Source organism: Gymnogyps californianus, chromosome 1 (genome assembly GCF_018139145.2).
Source record: "Gymnogyps californianus isolate 813 chromosome 1, ASM1813914v2, whole genome shotgun sequence".
In the NCBI taxonomy this organism is placed as follows: Eukaryota; Metazoa; Chordata; class Aves; order Accipitriformes; family Cathartidae; genus Gymnogyps; species Gymnogyps californianus.
The window spans coordinates 67,359,408-67,385,560 of record NC_059471.1 but is presented as its reverse complement, the minus strand read 5'-3'; the positions used below and the strand labels follow the sequence as shown (position 1 = coordinate 67,385,560).

Genomic DNA, 26,153 nt, shown 5'->3' with positions numbered 1-26,153 from the left:
ATAAATGAGTTTTTATACTAATTATTTGAAAAACAGCCTAATTTAGGAAAGTCACTGAAATGCATAGCTGCTGTTCTGCCTGTAAGACAGCCTGGATAACGTCACAGTGAGACAAGTATGGTATCAGACATACGATCCTGGCAGCTGGAACCAGTATCTAGAAGGCTTGCATTGTCTACCCCTGCATCCGCTAAGCACTGAAGAGCTTCCAGAGTCAAACACTTGAAATTGAGGGTTACCATCATGAAGGCTGTCCATTGTAACCTTGATCTGATCCCCTTTTGGACACAAAATTCCTGCCACTACAGGAATATATACTTACTTATAAAAGGAAAATACTGTGCTGCTTTCAGTCTATGGGATGAGTGGTACTTGCGTAATGAGCAGTTATTCTGTATTCTGTTCCTGTAGTGGAATATGTGGCTTCCTGCACATATGTTCAGTTCAAAACCTGCTCTAGCACTGTTGATGAGCTCTTTCACTGCGTTCCTTACCATACGATGGAATTCTTTGAGTTATCTTCGAGCCTTTTCCAAGGCAGGGCTGACTCTCTTAAAGTAGAGGACAGGGTAGGAAAATGGTATCTACCAGTCATAGTGCCAATTTAAGTCTAATTCTAGATTTTTCTAGAAGGCAATTTTGTAGAAGCAGCAAGGATCTCAGATCTGAATAGCACATTGGGCACTGTTAATCCACTGTGGCAGTCTTCTTTCTTCCCACCTCATTCATGATATGCCTTACCCCTGTTGAGACATACAGGGCAGGTGCCTCACAGGCAACTCCCCCAGCTGTATGTAGAGATGGAATTGACTGGCTTTGGTTAAGCAGTGCCCAGGGTTGTGAGAGAGCCCTGCTAGGGGAAGGGACAGTGGAGGACAAGCAGGATTCTGTTTCTCTGCCTAGCCAGGTCTTGTTTCCTTCCTTTCAAGATCCTGTTCTTGTCAGTCTGCACTTTGAGTCAAATGCCTTCTGTGTCCTCCTGGACATGATAGGGCTCTTGCAGTGAAAGTCGTGCCTGGCATATCCAATACTGGGGAAATGAAATGCAATACCAGAGCAAATAGCTCTCACAAGGTTCGGAAAAGATGCTGATTTCTATTTTCTGGGATTTTGGGGGGCTTTGTTTTAATAGTTTAAGTTCCTATTCTAAAGCCAAGGGCTGTGTAATACTTAATTTTGACATCTGGACATCTGCAGGACAAGCTGACTTCTCCTGAGTCGACATTAGCTGTTTTAGCTGAAACACCTGAGGGGAGTAGAAAGAGTTTAGCAGAAAACAGCTTTAGTGACTATTTGGGTCTGGAGAATAGAAACTGAGGAGGAAGCTATTATTAAGAAACTGGTACTAAATTGTTGCTTTCCCTTTTCTTCCCCCTGGATACCCCTCCTCCTCCTGCCCCTCCCCAGCAGAGCTTGTTTAGACTCTTCCTGTTCTTCTGCAGGGTTTAACACCAGTTTTTGCCTTTCTGTAAGCTGGCAGTAATGGAATTTTTAGCATTGCACTACCGTGTAAAGGTCCCAGTTGTAGTGTAGAGCATTTTTTTGTGCAAGTAACTTCTGTTCCAGTTGCTTGGAGTCTAAACAATGTAGAGAAGTCTGCTATAGCCTTAATAATAAATCCCATTTTGTATTCTTGCTGCTTACCTTTCTTTCTTATGTTTCAAATATAACCTTTTGCTCAGCCTTGACAAGTGTAGCCCTGTTCTGGATAGCAATGATTACTTAAATACTCCAATGGTTCTTGTGACCTTAGTAACAGAACTCTCTGTGCCCTGCTGGTGTAGGGGGGTGTTTTACTAATAGTAAGAGCAGAACTGAATGAACAAAAGATGAAATTTATGTGGCTCCGTTAAGCCATGAGGCCATCCTATCCCACTTGTCATGGAGCACAAAGTAGATTACTTGGTAAAGAAAGGCGAGCTGGAAGCTGAGTGTGACAGAAAAGCAGGCAGGGCAGTCATCTCGCCAACAAAGCGGGGAGTCCTGTGGTAGCCAAACAAGAGTAGAGCAGGTCCATGATGTTAACCAGGGTCAACCAAGAGCCTGGTGATCACCAGACAAGTCTATAGTGATGGGTAGGTCCAAGGTAACACCAGGAAATTAAGTCAGCAGTTCAGGGTCCGGATTGGTAGGGTAAATGGCCAGGCACAGACAAACCTGCTGCATAGCTCTGGCAAGGTCCAAGGGTGAGTGTCTGAGCTGGAATGCAGCTCCGAAGTGGAGAAGGGTGCCCAGTGAGGCTTCCTCTAGTGCTTTCTCAGACAGCTTTCTTCCCAGCAGCCTGATCCGAGCTTACGCAGCTGCACCATGTCACAGCCGGCCTTGAGACGAGGCATTCGGACCCCTGAGGGGTAGGGGAGAGATTGTGCTCAGGGCCCTGGCACCACTGATGTTTTGGTAAGATCTTGTCTGGGCTAGCCTTTATCTCATAAAATCTTCTGCAGTTCCTGATCCTGGGGTAGCCATGGTGGGAATCCTAAAGGGTGAAAAGAGGAAGTGCAGATGCAATAACAGAAAATAGGGCTGCGTGTTTTGTAACACTAACTGTGGCAATAAAATGCATCCTGTATACTAGGGGAGCCAACCCCCTGTTGTGATTCTTGAAGTCACTGTGACTTACATTGGAAGGCGAGTATTTCCACAGCTCTTTGTGGATAAGGAGGAGTGTGTGGGAGGCACTAGGTATTAGGTAGCTATTGCTACAGTATGTAACAATGCTAATTGGACTGTTGGGACAGAAAGAAAGTAAATTCTCATGAAGACTCTTTAACCTCTTGCAGCTGTGTTTTGTCCCTTTATTCATCCATGTATTTTGGCTAATACCTTGCTCTCATTCTATGACTTTTTTAGTGATTTATTCTTCTTCCCTTTTTCTGTGGTTTGAAAACCATGTCCGATTTTTTTTGTGAAGTTTCGGGTGCATGTTCTTACTTCTCTCCAGGCTGTGGCAAGACTGCTCTTACATCATGTCAGCACTATTCTGTTGATTAGCAGAAGAGAACTATTAGTCTAATGTTCCTTTGTTTCCTGTCTCTTTTCTTCTCCCCTTCCCCAGAAGGATTGATTAGACTTTTCTGTGCTATTTCTGTGGGAGCTGTATTGAAGGCGTTTTTGCAACGGACAGAAGGGTTGTGTAAAAATCAACTACTGAGCTCAACCAGTGGTTCTCCCTTCAGACCTGGACTCAAGATGAAAGGGTTCTGTTTGCATTCGAGTTTCCTGCTGCTTTGAAAGACAGTGGTGTATCTCATAACAGCAGTACTTGCCATGTGCTGCTTCTACAGAAGGGAGAGTAATGACCAGTGTTTTATAGATAGGCATGTGGTGCCTGAATCTTCCTCTTTACTTCTAGCTCTTTTAACCAGAGAGAATTAGTTATCAGTGTTAATCTTTTTTCAGAAAGGTGAATGATAACTCATGCAAAATATTTTGAATCGTAGTCTGAACGTGTATCGTGGAAGATTCACTTTAGAAAATACTAGAGAATACTATTAAATGTATCTGAAGCGTGTTCTGCATAATCAAATTGCTTCACTTAAGATGCACATAAAGTCTGCACTGTGTGAGTTGAGTAATTCCTTGCTGCAGGATAGCAAGCATTCCTGTATGTTTGAGGGTATCTTGCTTGTGTAAGAGCAGGGAGACAACAGGGAATCAAGTTAAGCAAAGATGTAAGGTGACAGCAGTTTTGGGGTGGGGGGGAGGAAAGGTTTTCACAACTGTCATGTAAAGAAAGTGGTAGAGGGTATCCCTAAACCAAGAAACAGAGAGAGCTCATGAGAAGTGTACAGTAAGTTACTGAACGTTCCTTTATAGTGTGGCTTTACTGTTAGTACTGGAGTTTTATGTGAGCTCTTTTACTTAAGTGCAGTGTTGATTCTGGCACTGTCTAGGTTAGATTAGGTACTCCTTTGAGCTGAAGGGTACAGCAAGGAGGTGGAAGTGGAGAGAAGTTGAAAGGACATGCTTATCTGGTTAAGTGGCTTTTTCCTCCCTGCTGGGAAGACCACAGAGCTGTACTAGCTATTAAGTAGACATCTTCCGCTGGGTGTGAGCGGTTGGTAATTTGCACTTCTTAATGATAACAAGTGAGAGAACTTTATTTTAGATAACCCACATGATATACGTGATTGTCATAAAGCATTTTTAATGGGGATCTGTCAGGGGAGCAAAGGGATGAGGAAGGAAGCTTGTTGTTAAATGGGTGTCCTTCTCGTTCCTGCAAGTACGCTGTAACTGGTTAAAGCTCAATGATGTAATAGGATTCCTTGGCAGATTTATTTTAGGTGGTTATTTTGCAGTTATCAACTGTACATATGCCCCATCTCTTTCCTTTTGAATGTAAGCTTGACTGACAGCATTTATTACCTCTGATTATTGAAGAAAACAAGGCAGGGTCTGTGCTTAAGATTAGAAATACAGCTTCTAATCTATAAGGCAAATTTTGGATATATGTGTTTACATCTACTTTGCCTTTACAAAAGGGAGCAAACTAATGGAAGAGGTACCATTTAAACAGGTTTGGGTGTGGGTCTGATAATGGGGAATGGCAATCTCAACACCACTTAGTCGAGTTTTATGGTTCGCAAGAGAATAGCGATTTGTGGGTGGTTTTTTTGTGGACATGTGTCAACTTTGGTTAGCCATGCCAGCAGGAGTTACACAACTTAGTTGGAATGGCAGACTGTGCTGGACAGAGGATATCCCGTGAATTTGAGAATGAAGCTTGTAGATGATAAATGCCAAGGCAAGAGTTAGTTTAATATCCACTTTCCATAAATAGAGGAAGTTGATTCATACCGTCACAGCAAGAGAGTACATGAGCATGTCTGAGACTTCACTGTCTTGCTTGAGATCACAAATATGCTGAATAACGTGGCAGTCAAGTTGCAAAATCCAATCTTCTTCTACCCTTAGAATGGAGGTCAGAAAGGCAAAATGGTGTGGAAGGAAACCTTTTTTTTTTTTTTTTTTTCTGTAATTGTTCTCTTCACTGCTTGGGTTTTTAATACTCCAAACAATTTCACCATTCCAGACACTTCAGATGTACTTATGATCTAGATTAGCATTGTATGATGTTTGATTATGCTTGTAGAAGAAAAAACTCTCTATTCTCTAACTCAGATAAAGCTGTATCAAAAAACAGCAGAATAAGTACTGTCAGAAATGAGATTAAAATTTTTTTAAAATGTCAGCTGAACAGAGTTTCAAAGTTAAAAGTTGCTTGAAAGTTGTGTAGGGTTTTCATATATCTCTATATAACATATGGGTATGCAATATAAAATATATGTAATGTATTATAATTACCTAATTATTGCAATATATATTTTACAGATAGTGATATTATATGTGTAGTATAATTTATTATTATATGCTATATATATATTTGCTATATATTATGGAGAACAGTATTTCAGTGTGTATACATACTTTACTGACCACAAGCTCTGCAGTTTTGAGGCACATTGGCTACAAATTACTGCAGTTAAACATTGTAGGTGGAAGAGTCACAGGGACCATAGCTTGGGTTATGCTGTCAATGATATGGTTGAGTTGATCCAGAGATGAGTTTAGGACCATCTCTGTTTCTAAATGTGCTAGCCATCTGGCACAACTTATGTGTGTGGGTTTTTTGGTTTTTTTTTTTTTAGTTTTTTTTTGTTTGTTTTGGGTTTTTTTGTTTGTTTGGTTTTTGGGGGGTGGATGAATAGATACACACACACATAATGTAAGTTTTCTTTTGGACCAATTTTGCTGTTGTTGTAAAGCTGGTGTCTAACTGCTCTGGTTATTTAATTTCTAGTTTAGAAATGTTGATAGAATAGGTGATGGAGGCTCGTACCTGGCATGTTAATGGAGTAGGAGAATAGAAGTGGTAATATTTCTCTGCAGATCTTCAGTGGGGTTTGGAAAGATGTTTGGATTGGCAGAGACTACTTCGTTGGTTTTTAAAATAAATAAATTCTTCTGCCTGGAAAAAAAGATGCACATTGTAAGTCCTTCAATGTATACCAAACTGAGTAGTCATTTCCAGGAAAGAGTCTGCCCAGAAAAATGGTGAAGTGTAGCATTGTTTTCTTCACTACTCCAAATGTGAGTCTAATAGACATTAGTAGATCCTGAAACCTGGGCTGGTAGCTCAGGGGTCTACTGCATACTGCATTTCAGCCCTAAGCATATCAGAAAAAAAGATAAACTCCTCACTTACCCTAAACTTTGTGTTTCCTTAAAGTCGGTGGTCAGAAGCATAGTTTTCATTTCTGTCCAAAATTTTTCCTTGTGCTCTAAATTGGTCCTGTAGAAGGAACAACCAATTGAGTATTCATTGCTGTCTGTCCAAAAATACTGCTGTTTTGGTAGGAATATTTGGAAACTTTTAAACAGTTGTTTCAACATGCGGTAGCTCAATAATATATGGTCTCCCTCAAACTATGTTTAAAATGCTACAATGATGTATTTATAGTTTCTTAAATTCTACTCTTAAGTGTATGGAATGTGCATGAAATGCAGTTGATGGGCTGCAGTTGATGCTAGACCGGCACAAATAAAATCCCCTCATGTTCACAGGGATAATTAGTACGACTTTAAATATTTTTCTTGCTATTTTCCACCCCTGTGAATCTTGATTGAAGTTGCTAATGAAAATTAAAAAGAATACACCCCTATTCTCCACACCTGTAATTGCACTATCTTGATGCTGTCAGGCTTTATAGGTGGTTGAGAGAGGAGATAAACTATATTCTGAGTATTTTTGTAGGGAATTTACAGCAACAGCTTTGTGATCTAGGGTTCTATGCAGCCTGCAGTTTTTCTGTGCAATTTGATGTATTCTTTGTTTGCCCTTGTTTTTAATATGTTAATCAATTTTTTTTTTCTTTACTATCCCATTTGGAGATGCATGAGTGGAAGACATCCTGTACAAATGTCATGTTTTAGAGTTAATTTTTAAAAATTATCTAGCTCTTGTTATGATGCCATCTGTTTTCCTCTAGCTTGAAGAGGAAACAGCTGTTGTGAATAATCTCAAGACAGTATTTTTAATAGTCTAATAGGTCTGCTTACCTTCAGCTTGCATGTGTATCAGAGTGAATAAATGCGCCATTTAGGAGGGGAAATGTGGTTTTACGGTAGGAACTGTAATGAGTTTGTTTGGTAATGCAGTGATTCTGGTATGTCTACTCCATGGCTGGATTTGAATATAGCTGGAGAGATCTGTGTTAATGGGGCACGCTTCACTTGCTGTAACTGTGTATTGTCTTGTAGAGGGGCTGTTCTCCACTGCTTCTGCCCTCTGAGTGCAGTGATTGACAGGCAGCTGGGGAGTTGACTGAACCTGGTGACATAATGTGAAAACTAACTCATGGCTCCACCATGCCAAACTTCAGTTTGCTGATCAAGCGGAGACAATAGCTTAGCTATATTTGACCTCAGGGAAGGCATTGGAGATGGAGAGCCACTGACACAGCCTCTTCAGTTGACGGTATGCAGTTGTACAGAATTAGATGCAACACGTACACCAAGAAGCTTACAGGAAATACCATTTTGGGGAAAATATTTCTCAAATGGAGAATAAATGTTACTGACAGTGAGTAGGGTATGGATGCACTTGATGTAGCCAGGGGATGATTACCTTGTGGGTTTCTTGATTGTATTTTAGACTTCATTTTGGTAGGGAGTGAGGGACCTCATGAAGGAGATGATGTACAATATAAGCTTCAATCACAGTGGTGATTCAGCTGAATTAAAGGGAAGGATAAATGAAAGTAGACAAGTTGACTGTCAAAGAAGGCCTTGAAAAACCATGTTTAAATCAGTTTATTTGAGGTCAAGCATTGTAGAATGGACAGGATTTAGTACTGTTTTACATAGATCGGCTTTCTTCACAGCTTTCTATCTAAATCAAAAGGAAATATCTTATTAGGTCTGGAAAACTTTACTTCAAATAACTATTCATCCAGCAAGAGAGCTCAACAGTAAAGTGAGTGGAGGAGGCTAACTGGCGGAGAGCATTAAGTGGTGGTCAGGGAGCGCAGAGTTGAAGAAAGCATGATGACTGATTGAATTGGATCTTTTTGTAAGTAGAGCGGCTTCTTTTTGTCAGAGGCTTTGCTGCTTTTGTGTGAGTCTTTAGATGAGGGCATTATAGAGCAACGCTAGTAATAGTAGCCTTGGAAAGTGAGCCTGTAGTCCAAGTAATTGTGAGACTGCAGCCTCAAATCTTCCAAGAGCATGCATCCCATAAACCTGTTCGAAATACGTGTCTAATACCATGCGGTTGCACAAGCTCTGTCCTGTTCTGTCCTGTTAGCTCTCATTGCTGCCCCACCTCTTGCAACAAGGCAAATGTCTGTGGTGTGAATCTGTTAGGAACCTCTACTGTGCTGGAGCTAGTGGATGCACAAGGTCCGTTCTGGCCTGACATGATCTGTTCTGCAAAATGGACTCATGTAGCACATGAACATGTGTAGTTGCATGATGTGGGGGAAGACGGGCACCCAGCAGTCAGCTGGCTTGTGGTGGCTTCAAGTGGCTGTGAAGCTACAATGTTACTGAAAACAGATGAGAAAATCACTGTTCCCTGCTTAAAAACCCTCTCAACTTTTTTGTCTTTTGGAGCAGAATGAGTGTGGTGAAATTCAAAAAAAGTAAGAGACACTAACTTGCAATTCAGTTAATATTAAAAATTAGTTATAATACTTGCCTTTGAGCTTTCCTACCAATTTTATGCTATTAAATCATGTTTGCTGTCTTTCTCTGGAGGAATACCCTATATGTGCTAAGAACATATTACTACAGAAACCTGTTCTGTTATATCTGACTTTCAAAGGAGAGAAGCTCTGATTAATGACTATAAAAACTCTCAGGAAATACACAAATAACAATGACCCAGAATGTTGTCACCTAAGTGGATATTTCTTTTAAAGAGTGATATTTTTGCTTATCTTTGCATGCAATTTCTTTGGTTGAATAGCAAACTTGGATTTGTTTTCATACTTGCAGGTGTATCCACTGCTTCACTTCTGAATTTACAATGGGAGTACTTTAATTTCAGAACAGGTTAGAGCTGGAGATCAGAAACAAGTAGTTTCTTTTGCAGAAGCCCCTACTAGTCAAGTATTTCAGATGGTGTGCAAAAGTCAGAACAGATGCTTTCCTGTGCTGAAGATTTCATATTCACAAATGGTTCATCTTCTGCGAAGGTAGTATCTTTCTTCAGATCTCATAAATGTATAGCTGGCAGCAGGGTGGTGGTTATGGCATGGTTGTTTGGGATGTAACTGTACTGGAGTATGTAGAGGTGAACTTATGCCTCGGTGGGAACTGTTCTTGGCCTTCTGTCTGTGTTATTCTGCGCTTCTGTTCCGTGTGCCTACCTTTTAACCACTCGGAGTTCCTCTGCCCCTCTATTTTGGTACAGTATACCTCAGGCAGCTTCCCATGAAGAGTGCCTTTCCTATCAAAGTAATTTCTGTCATGAAGCATTTTTTTGCCAGGTTGCTTTGCAGCTGTTATAGTACCTTTTTCATGTCTGAATTGGTGTTCTTTCTACAATAAAGACTTTGGGAGCCATTTTTTCTCTCTCTTTATGTATGTGATAGTACTGCTGGAAGTACACACTGCTAACAATATTTCCTGTCATGGTTAATGGGAGCTGTTTGTCTGCCTTACCTTTTTGTTGAAAGGAGCAGATGCTTTGTCTTCTACCCTGTGTTGGTAAATCCTGGTTTGTGTTTGACTCTCTGCAATTTGTGCTGTTACAGCAGTAGGCAAGAGGCTTCCCAGACCAAGATGTTGATCTTTATTTACTTGCTGCGCAAGAGAGTCCTTTGGTGTAAGGCACGTTGGTCAGGCTGGGTTGGCTTTGCTGGCCTCCTTGTAGCTAGCCCTCAAATGCAGTTTCTGCAACATCTCATGCAGTTGCATTAGCCAATACTGTAATGCAATACTCCAATGCGGTCTTTCATCTGAGGGATCTGAAGTGGCATTTTGAATATGAAGTGCTAGAGAGGGAGATAGTTCAACTACAGAAGTTAGCTGTCTGACTTATTATGCACAATCACAGATGGAATCTGCAGCAGAACTGGGATGGGATCCAGATCTTCAACCAAAAGAGCTAACTTCTAGCACAGGAATACAAACTTTTGCACAGAATAGCTCTGCTGTGTGGTATTTCTTTGTAAAAACAAATGGACCATTTTTGAAACTACATGGAATAAGTAAGGGGTTAATTGAAGCTGAGTGGCTTTCCATTCTTGGGTGACCTTTGTAAAGAAGTGTTGGTCTTTTTTGGTAGCCAAATGTCTGGTGTATTCATCCCCATCCCCCAGCGTTAAAAATAATGACTACAGCATGCATGCGGATTTGTGTGCATCTACTGTATGTAACTTGTGTTCTACCCTAAAAGGTAAAAATGGGCATCTTTTTATCCAACAAATAGTCTTTGGATAGGCATGTCTATTTACATGCTTTAAGTTTTGCAGCTGCTTATTGTAAATGTCAGTGAGGAACTTTCTTACAGTCAGTGAAAGTGTGTGATATAATCCAGAAATCAACTTCATTTTACACATGATTATCAGAAGCATTCCCTGACTCCAGTCTGCTGTTCTTTTGTAAGCCATGAATTTGCACAGGGTTTCAGGAGATTATTTGAAGACAAGCGGATATTGCACAGGTACAGCTTGGACTATAGGTGCTTATTGACACTGGCTGCATGTGATGCTGTACCTTCACTTGACCCTCTGAATAAATATGAAAGGACTTCTTGCTTTTTATTTTTAAATTTGTGGTAAAACTAGTACATGCTGTATCTGCAAGAAGAACATGATATGTATTATATCACTTCTGTTGGACTCTGAAAAATGAACTATAAGTTGATGTGTGTGTGGGTAAGTTATCACTGTGTGCCTGCCTCGTGTTCTGTAAACTGCTGAGGACAGGGTTGACCAAGGTTTTGTGTATTTTGGGCTTTTGGTGACTGAGTAGTTGCAGCATATAACTGCGGATTCAAAGCTGTGAGTTTAAACTTGCTTGGGTGTGTTGTCCTTATTGGTCATTGGGCTGAGGAATAAGCGCAGTTGCAGTGCTTGCTCTGCCTGTGTGTCATTAAAGCAAACCATTGTCACTAACTAGCTGTGTTAGCCCTAAGACTGTGAAGTTGGACCTCGGTTTGATTCTGAAAAGTTTTCAGTATAGACTTCTTAATTAAGATAACATCACATTTCTATATATATTTTATATTGCATTATGTTTGGAAATACTGTGCCTTTTATATTTCAAATATCCTTCACCTGCCCTTCCCTTTTTAAAGCTTAATCCTCCCTTATCACGTATGAATGTTTGTGTAGGCTTAAGCATTTCAAGAAAGAGAATGTCTTCTATGTTGGTACAGCTCTCACTACAGTTGGACCTCTGCTACTGAAGCAGTCAGAGCAGGTTTGCGCTGTGTTAGACAGGTTTGTGGAACTGAACATGCTTGTAAAAATAAAACTTTGTGAATGTATTTCAGAGCAGTTACTATTTGTCCTTCTTGTTCATGTTTTTGAATTCCCTTGCTTCTGCATAGGTGAATGAATTCTGCTTTGTCACTAGTAGTAAGTATGCAAAATACTTAACATTCCCAGAATGCTTTACAGGCAATATGTCTTGCTCACCCCCTTTTCTGCAGCTGATATGACTAACTTGTAAACTGAAACTAGAATAAAAGAAAACTAACATCAATTGAGTTTCATTATATTAACACTTTGCATAGTTTAGAAAAGGAAAGTAGGTCACTTTCCTTTTTTAATACCCTGCTTTATACTTTGCATAAAAACCCAACAGCTGGATTGCAGACATTTCATGGAAAGTTATACATTTCCCTGTAAATACGGATTTAATCATATGAGCATTTATAGAAATTACAGGGGAGTATTGTGTTTTTGGCTTAGATGTTTCTTCAAAATCTCAGCTGCTTATACCAATGACATGTTTTAGGTGCACACAGCTACACTAACTTCTGAACTCTGTGGTTTTGATCACTGCTTATAAATAAATGACTATGCTCAGCTTCTTGCTTGTTTTTCTGCACTATTGTGCCTGTGTTATCTATGTTCAGTGCTGAGGAGTGAAGAAGTAAATGTTTTTTTCTCTTCCTGTCGTTACTGAAGTTGGATAATCTAGCATTTGGTTCTCATCACATTGCCTGCACAATGAGTCATTCTTTCTTGGTTAGGTTTGTTCCTCAGGCCAAGATTCATGTGATGTTCCCCCTCTCAGGGCGATCAGATTAGTCACTGTTTGAAATTTTATTTAAAAAATAAATTGCACCGCAGGTTGATGCCTTGCTTACCAGTTACGTGCTTTTTCCCCGCCTCTGCTTGCTGTTGGAGTTCAGCAGCATCATTATATTGAAAAATGTTTTATAGTCATGGTAACTGATATATTACTGGAGTCCCACTGAAATTAGCATATTAAATTCAGGACTCTTGGTACTAGCAAGGAATTGTCTATAAGGCAGGTGAATTTAAAGTAGTTCAGTGTGCTGAAGTACATCTAGCTTAAACTTGGGCTTCTTTCATTATGCTGTTAAGAACAAAACCTACATTGCAATTGTGGTAGTAGCTAGAACTTTGTGAAACATATAAATTTAAACCAGTGGTAATAAAAATTATTAACACAAATGGCCTCTTATCATGATAATACTTGAATCAGACTTGAAGTATTTGGGGCAGAAACTCTCCTTGCAGAATTATCTGTATCTGGAAATGTTTGATGGAGTCAAGATCTGATGGAGGTTTCAAACAACATTAGGACAGTGGCGGAGTTTCCAGTCCCTATTGTGCAGTATGTTGTTACAAAGGCTCTTGAAGTTCTTTATCTTGGTACTAGAAGATTTTAGGAGTGATGGTTCATTGTGGGAAATAGCAGTCTGAAAGACTAGCCATGCAGAAAATGTGAGGTGGCTAGATCAGAAGTAGGAAGAGAGAGGGGAAAATATCTACTGTGTGGTTGTAAACACTTAACCTTGAACACTGATGTTAGCTGGCTAGGCTCCCTATCTAGTCAATGGACAGCGAGAGGACCTCATTCAAATTATGATTCAGAAAACGAGTTATGTTTGTGCCTTGAATCCTCTTACACAGGAGTCTGTGTGAACAATAGATGCTAATGCAGGCACCTAAATTGTGCAGAATATTGAATTGTATGAATATCCCTAGGAGCAATGTCTGATTTGTGCCTTGAGAGCAAGTAAGGGTTATAACAGGGTGGAGGATTGGAAGTTTCTGAAATAAATGGTTATAAACACTGTCATGGTTCGTAGATGAAAGCCTGAGTAGAAGGAAAGATGAATTACTGTTCCACATTGAACTTTGATTCTGGTTCTTTTGAACAGCATTATTTTCCATCTTGTAAGTTGTTAACAGTGTTTTGATAGGAAAAATGCTCATGAAGTAGGCAAAGGTGCAGACCAGCGGGGTAGAAAACGAGATTATCTGTAGAAAGTTCAAACAGTGGCGTGTTTTTTTGTGAAGCTTTTTGTGGTGGTCTTGTTCTGCCTCCAATTTTCAGCTGATTCTTACAGATATCAGACACTCACAGCCGTTATAAGTATTAGTTCAGATTGTTAGTTTTCCTTTCATTCTGTGTGAGACAGATGCATGTAGTGTCTAAACAGACATATTAAAAATTCAACTTTGGATGAACTTTGTGGGTGTGGATGAGCAGCTCAAAGGGAATGCCCAGCTTCCAAAAATCATTGGCAGTTTTGAAAAATACTGAGCCCCTGGGTGACTGCCTCCAAACAAAATTTATTTTTGAATCTTGCTCCCATTTCTATGAGAATAACCACTGAGATAACAGACCTGTGTTTCTTTGACGTTCGTTTGCTCCTACTGCACTGGCTTCCTCTGGAAGACATGACCCTTCCTCTGGAAGACATATTTTGGCAGTTACTTCTTTGGTACAGAGATGAGTACGTTGGATTAAAGCTTTAGCCGAAGTGAATCAGCTTGTATACTGTGAGGTGGGAACCTCACCCTGTGACTTCAGGTCAAGCAAGAACAAGTGAATGCTTAGGTATTCCTTTGTGCATGTGAACTTCATTTACTTGAAAGATTCTTTCCCCAGCTGCCACCACTCAGGAGACTGGGGACTTGGATGGGGGATTTCTCATTTGTTTTTTACAGTTTGTTTTGTTCAACACTGGTCAGTCAGTCCCATATACTGCCCTAGATTTGTGGGTAGAACTTTACAGCTCGTATTTAAAAATAGTCTAGTACACTGTCAGCTTGCAACTCTGAAACTTTCAAGGACTCAAGCTTATGTCTATTCATATGCACGTATTTTGGACTTGCATGGACTTTAGCACTGTGAAGAACGGACGCTGTTGGGAAAGGGGAAACCTTCCTATTACACTGTAACTCATAAGCAAAGAAGCTTAATAATACTTTTCAATTTGTATGAAACTGAAAAACAATTTTAACGTTTTTGATTTCTGTTTTTTCCCTCACTCCAGAATGAAGTGGCCTGCTTGGATCTGAATTGTTTCTTCACTTCTTCACTTTCCCTGTCACATATACTAGCTAACTGTTCCTTTGTTATTCTGCTGTCAACAGGTCTGAAAATATTTTAGGGTGTTCTTAAAACTTCTCTTGCTAAACACTGTTTCTGGCCGTCAGTGTGTTCCTCTAACATCATCATGTCCTCTTTCTCCTTGTGAAGAAATCTTTGGTTGCCTTTTGTCTCAGCAAAGGTGCCTTGGGAGGATGGAAACATAGCTTGTCCAATATAGCTCAGCTTGCTAGTCGAGCAGTCTGACTGCTATTGACTCTGTTAAAGGACCACTTTAACAATAGTGTTGAACAAGCACTAGCCACAGGTGGGGAAGGAATATTCCTTACAAGAACCCAGGGAGAACACTGATTGTTTAAATAAATAAATAATGTCCATATAATAATATTAATAATAATGCCAAATTGGAATCTGAAAATACTATGAGGTTAGCTGAATGTGGTATGTATTTTTCTTATAAGGTGGGATGACACAGTTTTTAGAGAGAGCTTTTAGCTGCTTCTGATTTATGAAGAAAAGGTACTTTCATGAAGTCATACCAAAATATACCCATTTTTCTTGAAGTATACTTAATATTCGAGTGGGAAAAACACTTCTGTCCTTTGAAAACAAGAAAAAATTAAGAAACTGAGCAGATAGAATTACATACAAATGCTTGCACTTTGGAGATAAGTTATTGCCTGAATTTATGTCAATATACTTCATCTTCATACAGTCCAGGCAGAAGGACTTGTAGCATGTCTCTCTGCTGAGCCCCATTAGACCTAGTGGAACTGTGCTGGTGGGCTCACAAAGTGACTGAGTGGAGGTGACAGCTCAGCATGTCAGAGCATTCAGAAGAAGTCTGCAAAGAGCAAACGCAGAAGGCAGTGGTAGCTGACATTGTCCTTTCCTCCCTATACCTAGGTCAGTTTGTCTTCAACTGTATTTTCTAACTGAAAATTTTATTTCAGCAACGAGTCAGGAATCCTCTGTTGATGTGTTTTAAAAAAAAAAAAATAAGTAACTCTTTAGTAAGCCCGCTGACATGGCAAATTGAATGTTTAGGATCTTGGATGGTGATGGTCCAGTTCTGTCAATGCGTGAATGTGTTCTGTAACTAGATGCTTCTAGAAATTCTTGGGGCAAGCTGTGTGGTGGCAGTAGTTAAGGTGGTCTGGGCTTCAGAGTAGAGGCATGTTGTCCTCTTTCTTTCCACAAAGAAATCAATAGGTCTGTAGATCAGTTGCAGTGTATCCTTGCTCATTTGCAGTCTTAACAGTTTAATTGCACAGCACTGCAAACTGGCAAGTGATTGCTTTGTTAGTCATGCTCAAATACTTCTAAGCATCTTAAAATCTCATAAGAAGAGATGTTATTGGTTTTGTTTGATTAATGGGACTGCAAGCTAGCAACAAGAAATTAGCAGCATCTATGTAAAATCTTGTGCATTGTCAGCATGCATCTGTGCAATACAGGCTATTCAACAGTGAAATAAATCTTTCTTATAAATAAAATGTTTTTGAAGTCCACCAGCATGGAAAAGTCACCTGTAGATCATATAAGGCACCAAGCTTAGGAATGACCAAGTGGGATTTATTTTTGTTTCACTCCACTGGAAAAAGTGCTTTGTAAATGAAGATCCAGTAACTAAAGCAAAACACATATTGTGGATGATTTCAATAATGTCCTAATCTTAGCATTCTGTTCAGTACAGAGGCATGTTTGCAACATAGCATTTGTCAGCCGCCTAAGACTGCAACTGGAAAGCTATCATTTTTCTTAAATTAATGTTTTCATTCAAAAACCATCTATAAGCACATAGTCTGAGAACTGTGTGCTTATGATTATGCTTTTCTTAAAATAAAGGATTTCCTATTACATTGTTCCTTAGTGCATACGATGCTCTTTGTGTATGAAGGAACACACGAGGAATATGTGGACTAATGAAATATCAAGACCATGTCAAGTTTGAAGTAGTTGTAGTCTTGCCTGTTACTGGATTTAATTACTGCAAGTTTGGAGGAGGATGTTTCTGAGTTTTTTACATGGATCTTTACATGGAAAAATGAATTTGATGATCTTGTAGGAAAGTACCTATTTTCACTCTTTTTGAAGAAAAGCTAAAGTAAAGCAAGTTGGGGAGATTTTGAAACCCTTTTGTCTCCCTTATGATTAATTTTGTAATAGGAAGAGTGTTCTGAACATGGAGGAAGACACTCTTTGCTCAGTTAATTCCTAAATCTTAGGTGGTTTTCAAGATTGCCTTGAACTGCTGTGCTCTGAGTCATCCTGTTTCTCAATAGCTAGGTTTTATTTTGGTTTTGAACACTGTGGGGCCAAAGGGCCAAACTGAACTTGATCTAAACTTGATCCTGTGAAACTCTGGTTAGTGAAGACATCTCTAGACAAGTAATTCTAAAGCAAGAGCAATTGTGGACAACAGAATCATTAGAGGAAACAGTTATGGTTTCTTAACATTGCAGGTAAAGCTTCAACTGTTCAGCAATCACTCCTTTTGTTACTAGATTTAATCTATGCAAAACACAGCCTCTGGCAGATTTGTATTTTTCATGTTACTGTAAAAGTTTTTAGTGTCACTTGTTGTGATAGAAGTGATTAATGTCCTGGAGGAGAGAGGGCATCATTCCTTTTCCATTGCCTGTGATTTTTGGTTTTGTTTTTGTTTTTTTTCCTTTCTTTCACACAGTTGTAGCTTTTTGATCTACACTAAAAAAAAAAAAAAGGACATGTATGTAGATAAAAATTGTCTTTTTTTTTTGGTCACCTGGCTTTTGGTTTTGTGTGTGAATAATATAAATGAAGGCAGGTAAAAATAGATACTTATATTCACAGAAACTTCTTTTTGCTTATGCTGATGTTTTTGAGAACATTACTTTTGTTCTTTAGCAATGACTAGGCTCCTTACTGTAGACCAGCTATCTTAAATTATCCTAAAGTACAAAAACTCTCAAAAGGGAGCGGTTGAATTGTTGTTGGATTTTGGTCACGTCTTGTTTGATGTTGTAAATCATTTGCTTGTATTTCCTGTCTCATACTGTTCTTCTAAAAATAGCTGAAATTGTTCACTGTTTGCCCAGCACAGCTCCATGGTGGAATAGCCTGTTCAAAGTTACTTCCTCTCAGCTACTCTCTACTCCTGCAGCCTGAATCCTCTCCCTCATGGCCTCCCACAACAGATGTTCAGTGACTTAAAACTTTGCTGAGAGAAGGTCTTTTATAACTTTAGGAAGCTGATTTTCTTTTTTTAAACAACAACAAACAAACACAACCAAAACCCAAACCAAACAAAACCCCCCAAGACCCCCACTTCAAACAACAAAAAAAACCCTACAAAAAACTGCACAAGCCACCAGTCTAAACAAAGGTCACAGTTCAGAGGCACAGAACAACCTGTAGCCAGTCCCTACATTACTGAAACTGGTAGGAAAAACTTCAAGAGCCTCCATCAAATGCAGCTGGGAAGTTGCATGAGATGTGTCTTGATGCAAAGTATCATCTTCAAAATATAAGCTGGATTGAAAAATAGTACGTGGGGAGCTGAGTCTAACATTGTATCAACACAGGTAAAGAGACAGTTTGGTTAATTCATCAGTTTTTCTGCAGAAATACAAGGAAGTCACATCAAAGAAACTTGGAATGCTAACCCCAGAGTGCCACAGGAAAACTGATTTCGAATGAAAACTCCTTGAGAACACCTTTTTCCTGGCAGTATCCTACTTTAAAATGATCTCTTCAAAGTGTCCTTTTACACAAAATAGCTTCAGTCTTGTTAAAAAGCAGCTGGACTGTACATTTTTTATTTTGTGGGATTAAGTTACCATCCTAAGGGAATCTTTAGGGAAACCTGATTCCTGCTGTTAGACCGCAATATTGGCAAGTAGCGTGCAACCAGTTACATTAATGAGTTGAGGAGAATTATGCTTTTCCTCTTGTACAAACTAAAATCTTAATTTTGCAAGCAGCTCTCATGGAACTTGCTGTACAGACCTCTTTCCTCTCAGCCCTGGGATTTGATTAACAGCCCTTGTGCTGTGAGCACTTAAGTACTTAAGATCGTGACAAGATCTTTTGAGCCTCCTCCGTGTTTGTTGTCTCTTACAAGAAAAGAAAGGCTGTCAGCCTGCAGCCTCTCACTGCTGTCCAATGAAAATATCCTCAGCCACTTCTGTTATGCCCAGAACAGTAAAGGCAAGATATTTGGATGGTTTATTGGACCTTCAGGGCTGCAAAAGGAGAACTGGGATGTCTGATCACATGCGTATAGGAAAGAGGGAATTTGGCAACCAGCCATTCTGAGTGATAGGTCTGAGTCTGTCCACCATGGGGGCTATAGCTGATTAGGCTTAGCTGTTGTTACAGCTGATAGGAAGGCCTGTCATTTGCTGTCTCTGAACAGGTTTCAGATCAGAGGAAGATCTAGATGAATGTTCCTAACTGGTATAGAATAAGTTTAATTATGTGAGGGGAAAGGGTGGTAATGTAGTAGTGTGGCACCGTGTGTACTGGTGAAGTGGATTGTGCAGAAGGGATTTTAACGGATGCCAAATGTTCCTGTCACGAGGCTGTGAAGGCAGTAAAACTCCACTAGAAGTACTACATCTAAGTAGGTATGAGTAGTTTTTGGCACAGAGATATCAGCTGGTGGTGGTCTTCAGTTTAGTGCCAAAGGATTTGGGGCTGATGCTGCTTATTGCCCCTAAGCCAAGAGGGTTTCCACGTGATGCTCTTGTCTAAAAAGTTGTAATTAATGTAGTGTGCTTTGTTTCCTTGCTGGTTACTTGCTGAAGCAGCGCTAGCTGTGGTATCAAGTTGCGCTGGGGTTGTTGCTGAGGCCCAGGTCATCAGTATTGCTTTGTTGAGGAAGTGCTTTCCCTGAGTCTTCTAATGTGATGATCATTTCACGTGGAAAGAGGCTGGCAGGCAAGGACTTAGATTAAGAACAGGTCAGCTAAAAATCTCATTTCCCAGATCATCAAAATCTGTTCACAGATGGCTATTTTTGACCTGGTTTAGAAATCTAATGCAATCTGTCTCTCCATGAGAGCAAAGTGTCTGTGTATGCACACATAAATATCTATGATTAAAGCAAAGAGAGATTGTTGGACAAACAGTGTTTCTAGCCACATCTGTTTTAAAAGAAATCTCAATTTTTTAATATATCAATTTTCTTTATTAGATATTTATCAATTTCGTGTGTTTTTCTTATTTTCAGGCTGTGTGACCTATATACATAGGTGGAGGGAAGAGAACATTTTTGACACTCAGCATATATTGCCTAAAAAGCGTTTATTGTTTTTTGGTTACTACAAAAGTACACAAGAATACTAAGGTACTTACATAACTCCATAGTTGCACACTGGGTACACCAGTTCTTGGGACTTCACACTTTTTATTTTTATTTTTATTGCTTTTTCCTATTTGGAAAGGCAAAAATGAATTGAGACCTTCCGTTCTGAGAGGTACAAACAGTATATCTACATGTAGGAATTATGTGCAAATGTAACTGTATATTCTGCTTTCAAATGTTATGTTAATTTCGCATAATTATCATGCTGGCTGTTTAGTAACAAAATTGGTTTCGGATGTGAATAGAAGTTTTCTGACTATGACCATTTTAATATTAAAAGGGATTACTTTTTTCAATATATCCCTCTTGAGGCATTGCAATCATACCCCTCCCTTTACCCCCACCTCACCCCCAAAAAGCACGCCTTGCAAAAAAAATGAACTGCTTTCTCAACATTCAACATTAATGCAACTGTTTCCGTTCAGTTTAAATTCATGCGTAGGCACAAAAGTTAATATGCTTCTAGGTATTTCTACATGTTTTAGTCAACATTGAGTGGTATTATATTTCTGTTTTAATTAAAATTACGTATTGATTATAAACTTGCGGGCATCTTGATGTTTTACATATATGCTGGGTTTTGTGCATGAGGAGCTTTTTGAGCATAAAATGTGATAGAGAGTTGGAGCTCTGTGTGTACACACATTTTCCTTTTTCTGTTTTGCTTGATCCATGGATGTTGAAGGAATAATGCTTTTTCAGAAGAAAGAAAACTTGAAAGGAGTGCTTGAGATAATTTTTTCAGATTCTATCACCTGAGGACAGGAGAAGTGTTTCATTCTTGACATACATCACTGCTCTGTTTTTGTTCTTGACATGCTTGCTTACGAGCTTCTTTGGAGAGTGTTTTCCTGAATATGGCAGAAACAAAGTGGATTGTTGTTGGTTTGGGTATGTTGCCTTTTTCAGATTTTAGATATTTTGTTTCTGTACTCAAGTCTTTCAGCATGCTCCCTGAAGTCAAACTCTGCGGTATTGAAAGCTCAGCTGCTTTTATTGGGTTTATTTTTTGGAGGTAGGTTTTTGTTTGCTTGTTTGTTTTCTGAAATAGTTTGGGAAATGATTCTCCCATGCCATCGTGATAAAATCAAGTATGTTGCTGCTGGAAGACAGCAAGCTAAATTTGTTGACACATTACAGAGTCTTCCTTAATGCACTCAGATTGGCAGATGTGTGCTGGTGACCCAATACTTAGAAGCACAGGAGCAGCAAATTTTGTTCCAAAGGTAGAAATAATGCCTGGCTGTCATGCATTCTCTGCTTTTCGGAAAGTTGCACCTGGGGAAATATGTCAAAAGCAAAGATGACATAATACCAAGTATCTAAATTCAATTAAAAATACTAGGTGCTTCAAAAAATTTAAGGTGGCAAAACCTTAAGGAAATGTATACATGTATGTATATTTTTGTTTATTCCTAGAAACATCTTCAAAGTTTTTCTTGTTTTTAGCAGTTATGCTCCCAAGCATCTAAGCAGTGCTCTTCTCTGCCATATATGCGGGACACCCCTTTTTTTCTCATTTCCCTTTTATTGCCAGTGTCTTAGCAGGGCAGGAATGTATAACATTGGAAGGAACAAGGAATATGAATATGGTTTTGAGTTTTTCCTTCCTCTTTTTCCAGCCTGTTGCATTCCCTGTGCCTAGCTCAAGCTAAGAATCTGTGCTGCCACGTAGTCCATTTTTAAACTATAGTAACCCAGTGTTTGTGGGGAGAATATAGCAAGCCAGTGAGGTATTCAGAATTGTGTAGTCTATTTTTTAAGGCTTATCCAAAATACATAATGATAACTTTTCCATAGCTGAAATCAGCTTTGCTAGGTTTAAGTACTTAGTGCTAAATTGAGTGCATCACACAGTTAAATTAGGACCCATGTATGTTAGAAGTGCAGGGATAGAGAGAAAAGCTATTGCAAACTTGAACTGATTATTCTGCCACTATGGCTCCAAATAGAAGCCTTATGCTCCAAAACAAAGTGCTTGTGTATTTTAAATTGTCAAGGTCTTAGACATCTTCAGAAACATTCTGTTTCTTCCTAACAGAAGTGGAAAACTGAAGGTTTTAAAGGTGAGTGTATTGACCTTTTGTCTGCAAACGCTCTCCAAATTCTCTAGCATACAAGTACTTCACAAATATGAAGAGGGGGAGAAAAAAGCGGAGTTGCCTCTTGAAAATACAATTGATGAAGATGCTAATTCTATACAGATAGGTTAAATGATGAAATTCTTGTCCAAATTAAATGATCTCATCAGCTCTGGTTGTTGAGAATATGGAAATGGTGCATGACTGTATCAAGTATTCTGGGCTTTCTTTTTTTAATTTCAGTGGTAGCAGAACCAAAAAAATACTGAGCAAATTGTTCAGCTTCATTGTAGATGGCAAAACAGTGCCACAGAGGGAACGTTTTTGTCTTGGAGGAATCTAAAGAGCAACTGAAGCTCTAACAGAGCACGTTTGTTGACATAAAATGTCTGGCTAGAGAGCCGAGTCTTTAGCTATGCTTGAAAGCTTGACAAGTTTTTCTTTCTCAACTGCTCAGTGCTGGAGGAATCTAAACAGCCATTGGCTGCTGCCAGCGTTGGGAAGAAACAGGTTTGGTTTTTTTTTTTTTTGTAAGCTCCTACTCAAGTCAGTAACATGATTAATATATTGGGTTGGTCAATTAATCCCTTGTTCTGGTCTCAGTGGTTTTTCAGGGCCTTTTTCCAGTTTGAAGAAAGAAATTACTGTAAAAAGTCTTCTTCTATCTTCCCTCTGTACCCTACTTTCTAATATTGTTATGGTGGTGAGTTTTAATTTTCTGTACAGACTGTGCAGGCAGTCATTTTTTAGTGATGCTAAATGGTGTCTTCCTTTGCATTGCATTTAGGTTTCAATATTGTGGGCTTTTCTACTGTAAGTCTTTTAACAAAGAGGAGAACTGAGTTTTCAAAATACAGTTCTTACAGAGTGCTCTGACACGACTAAGTATTAACTTTAAGCACCTAAGTGAATATTGCGCACATCAGAAAACTGGAAATCAAGATCACAAAATCCAAAATTGGTTTCATGTGTGTGCATTTGTGTTGAAGTAGGAAGTGGAAGAGTGCATAAAAAGGGAAACTGCATATTTTTTGGTTTAATTTTCAGCTTGAGAAGTTTTGTCCCATTCTCTTGGAAGAACCGTGAGAATAGTGTGCCAGCCCCAGAGGAAGACTTCCTTATCGTTCTGCTATTGAAACTCTTCCTGTTGACACACACGCTTGCTCTCTCTGGGGAACGTTACCCGGTCATCCAGAAAAGAGTCTGGTTTCATGTGACTTTAATGTGAGAATAGATAAGAGAAATTTGGATGCTCAGGACTTGGGGAGAGGAGACAAACTCGGAGACCTCGGTGTGTGTGAGGCTAGTACATTTGGTTTGTAACTTGCTTGAACTCAGACTAACAAGAGTAAAAGTTGAAGGTTTACTATGGCAGAATGGACTTCAATGCAGGCTGAGCAAGATATCAATAATCCTCAATATATTTTTAGCTAGAGCTGCTGCAGTTAAACTATTGCTAACACTTCGGCTTAAAGCCACATTGGGTATGCCAACAGATGTTCCAGTCACACCTTCGAATTACAGCAGAGATAGTTGGTTGTTTTTTTTTTTTATACAATGTCTCACAACTCTGAAGGAAGTGGGAAGAATGTTGTCAAGTTGCATCAGCTGAGCTGAGAGAGTAAACTTATTTAGAAGAACTCTGAAGTGAGACATTAGTGTCTGAAACAATGTTTTCATGTCCCTTTTGAATGCCTCTATATGTTCTGTGGTTGGCTTTAGGAAATGTATGCATGTACGCTCACCCATATACAGGCCGGTTGTGAGAAGTGTGGATGTGTGGCGTTTCCAAGGGCATGTCATGAGTCAGTTAGCAAAAGTGTGCAAACAGTGTGCCAGAAAGAGATCACAGGCAGGAAGACATGGAGTCCTGTGTCACTTCATGCTTTTCCTTTAAAGCCGAGGATGCAGGTTGGCTTAATCTTTCCCTGCTGTAGTTCTTCAGTACTTACGTGTACATGCGTCAGAGTGCTGTTGAACAAATCTGCAGAAAGGAAGAAGTATGTATTTACTGAATATAGGGTTGAAAGAAGCAATATGATTCTGTTAATAGTATTTGGGAGCTGGAGACTGGGAAAGCATGTGTCTAGTAAAATCACTTAAGCTGAGCTGCAGACATCTGATAAAAAGTTATATTTGTTACTGTCATTCAGAGTTTCCTTCTCTACTGGCAAACAAACCTGTGTTCCCTTGGTCTGTGCATGTTTTTTATTTATTTATTTATTTAAATTTTTATTCCTGGTATTTTTACCAGGAGAGAATGATCTAGTTCCCATGGTATATGCTAATAATCTCTGGGTACTGGAAGAGTGAAGGTAAATAAGAGCACGTGTATCGTAGACTTACATTTAATCATTCTTTCAGAGTTCTAAGTTTTGTCTTTAGAATTAAATCACTCATCCACGTAGCGCTAAGGTGCTTTAGCAAAGCCATGAGGAGCATTACTCAGTTTCCTGTCTAAGAGTTTTTATTTTATCAGTCTGCCAAGGAAATTCAGTGCTCAGCTTTGGCTATTAATGGATATGTAGAGGGGAAAGCTGTGGTTTTATTCTTGTTTCATACTCTTGTGTTTTGTAGTCTCTTAGTTACCCTTAGTTCCTCAATCCTGTATCTCTCCTTTTTTGTTTGTTTGTTTTGTTAAATATAGGATACATGTTTCTTGTTGCAGTTTTGAAACAAATGTTTATTATGAAGAATATTCGTGACTTGCATGGTACCTTTGTGCATGGAGCTTAGGCAGCTTCACAAGTGCTAATTACCTCATCAAAATGCTTTGAAGTCCAACATGGGGTGTAAGGCTGTTGGCTGTAACTGAAGTGACTGTTTTCCATCTCCACATCTGTGGAGAGTGGTGGAGCTGGGGGTCAGTCCTCACTTGCTGTGTTCTGGTAATGCCTTTAGGATAAAATCAGCAGGCTGTATCGGAAAGCTTTATTACCATGTTGTATTGTGTTCCTGGTATCTTATGGGAGGACTGATAAAAACCTAAACACAAATTTGGAAGGAAGCAGTATGCGAATAAATTGGGTGCAACAAACTGTTGAGTTGTTGCTGGCTACTGCTGAGCTCTAAACTCAGTGACTGTCAGGAGCTGCTGCCTTGGAAACAGAATACTGCTGCTAAATTTAATAGAGACTTCACATTTGGGAAGAAAAATAAAACATAATGCTTCGTTTTAGCCATGTTGCTGACACTGCATTAGTTGACAGGTGATTAATTTATGGATAATGTTTTAATATGTAATCCTTGTGGGTTTTTTCTTTCTTGTCTTTAGGTGAAGCCAAAAATCTTCCTACGTATCCGGGGCCAAACAAGATGAGGGATTGCTACTGTACTGTAAACCTGGACCAGGAGGAGGTTTTCAGGACCAAAATAGTGGAGAAGTCATTATGGTAACAAATACGTGTATATACATTCTGTTAACTCTTCTCATTCTCTGCTTATTATGTTTGTTTAATGTTCCAGAGATACTTTTTGGGGGGGAGGAGGCGAGGAGGGGGATGAATATGATCCCCCTTCCAGTTTTAAGAACACTAGTGGTAGAACTATTAATGTCATGATTCCTATCTCTGTATATGGGAAAATGTCTTCACCAAGGCAGGCCATATTAACTCTTTTCCTAAGAATGTGCAGCCAGTGCTCCTTTCTGCAATATTTGTTTTGAAATTCCCTAAGCTTTTTAGATCTCAACTTAGAAGGGAGCACTGAAGTCCATTTCACATCTGTCTATGCTTAGAATTTTGCATTGGTCTAGCTACCCTAATGGGTAGAGTTAGGGATTTTTTTAATTCCTGTCATGAGGCTGCAACTGAAAGGAGAGGTTTGAACATAAGATGCCTGTCTGATTTTCTTGGACACTTCCTGTGAGATTGTAGAAGCCAAATGTAGAGTGAAACAGAACAAGAAGCATGTAGCAAAAGTTAAAATGCTTTCTCCTAGAAAACCCCAAAGATCAAAAAAATAAAGGGAACAAGGCTGTATACATATACATATATGTATACTCTGGCAGGCTTTTTTTGGAGTTGAGGGGAAAGTAGCAGCAAGGAACAGTCAAGTTCGTAACTTTTTTCTTAAGATATAAAGTGGGAAAAGAGTGAGAGTTGAGTAATACAGTTAGGAATTTGCTATTTGTCTTGTTATTGCAAATAATTTACTTTGGGAAATAGCTCTAG

The 26,153-nt window shown here is 39.2% G+C and overlaps 1 protein-coding gene across 2 annotated transcripts in view; it reads left to right on the top strand.

Annotated features, from left to right (window-relative positions):
- Nucleotides 1–26,153, top strand: part of RASA3 (RAS p21 protein activator 3) — a 134,989-nt gene that overhangs the window by 14,596 nt on the left and 94,240 nt on the right. For both annotated transcript variants that reach the window (XM_050908376.1, XM_050908385.1), the window contains exon 2: nucleotides 25,256–25,373. In XM_050908376.1, the coding sequence (XP_050764333.1) occupies nucleotides 25,256–25,373 (118 nt within the window). The remainder of the gene's footprint in view (nucleotides 1–25,255; nucleotides 25,374–26,153) is intronic.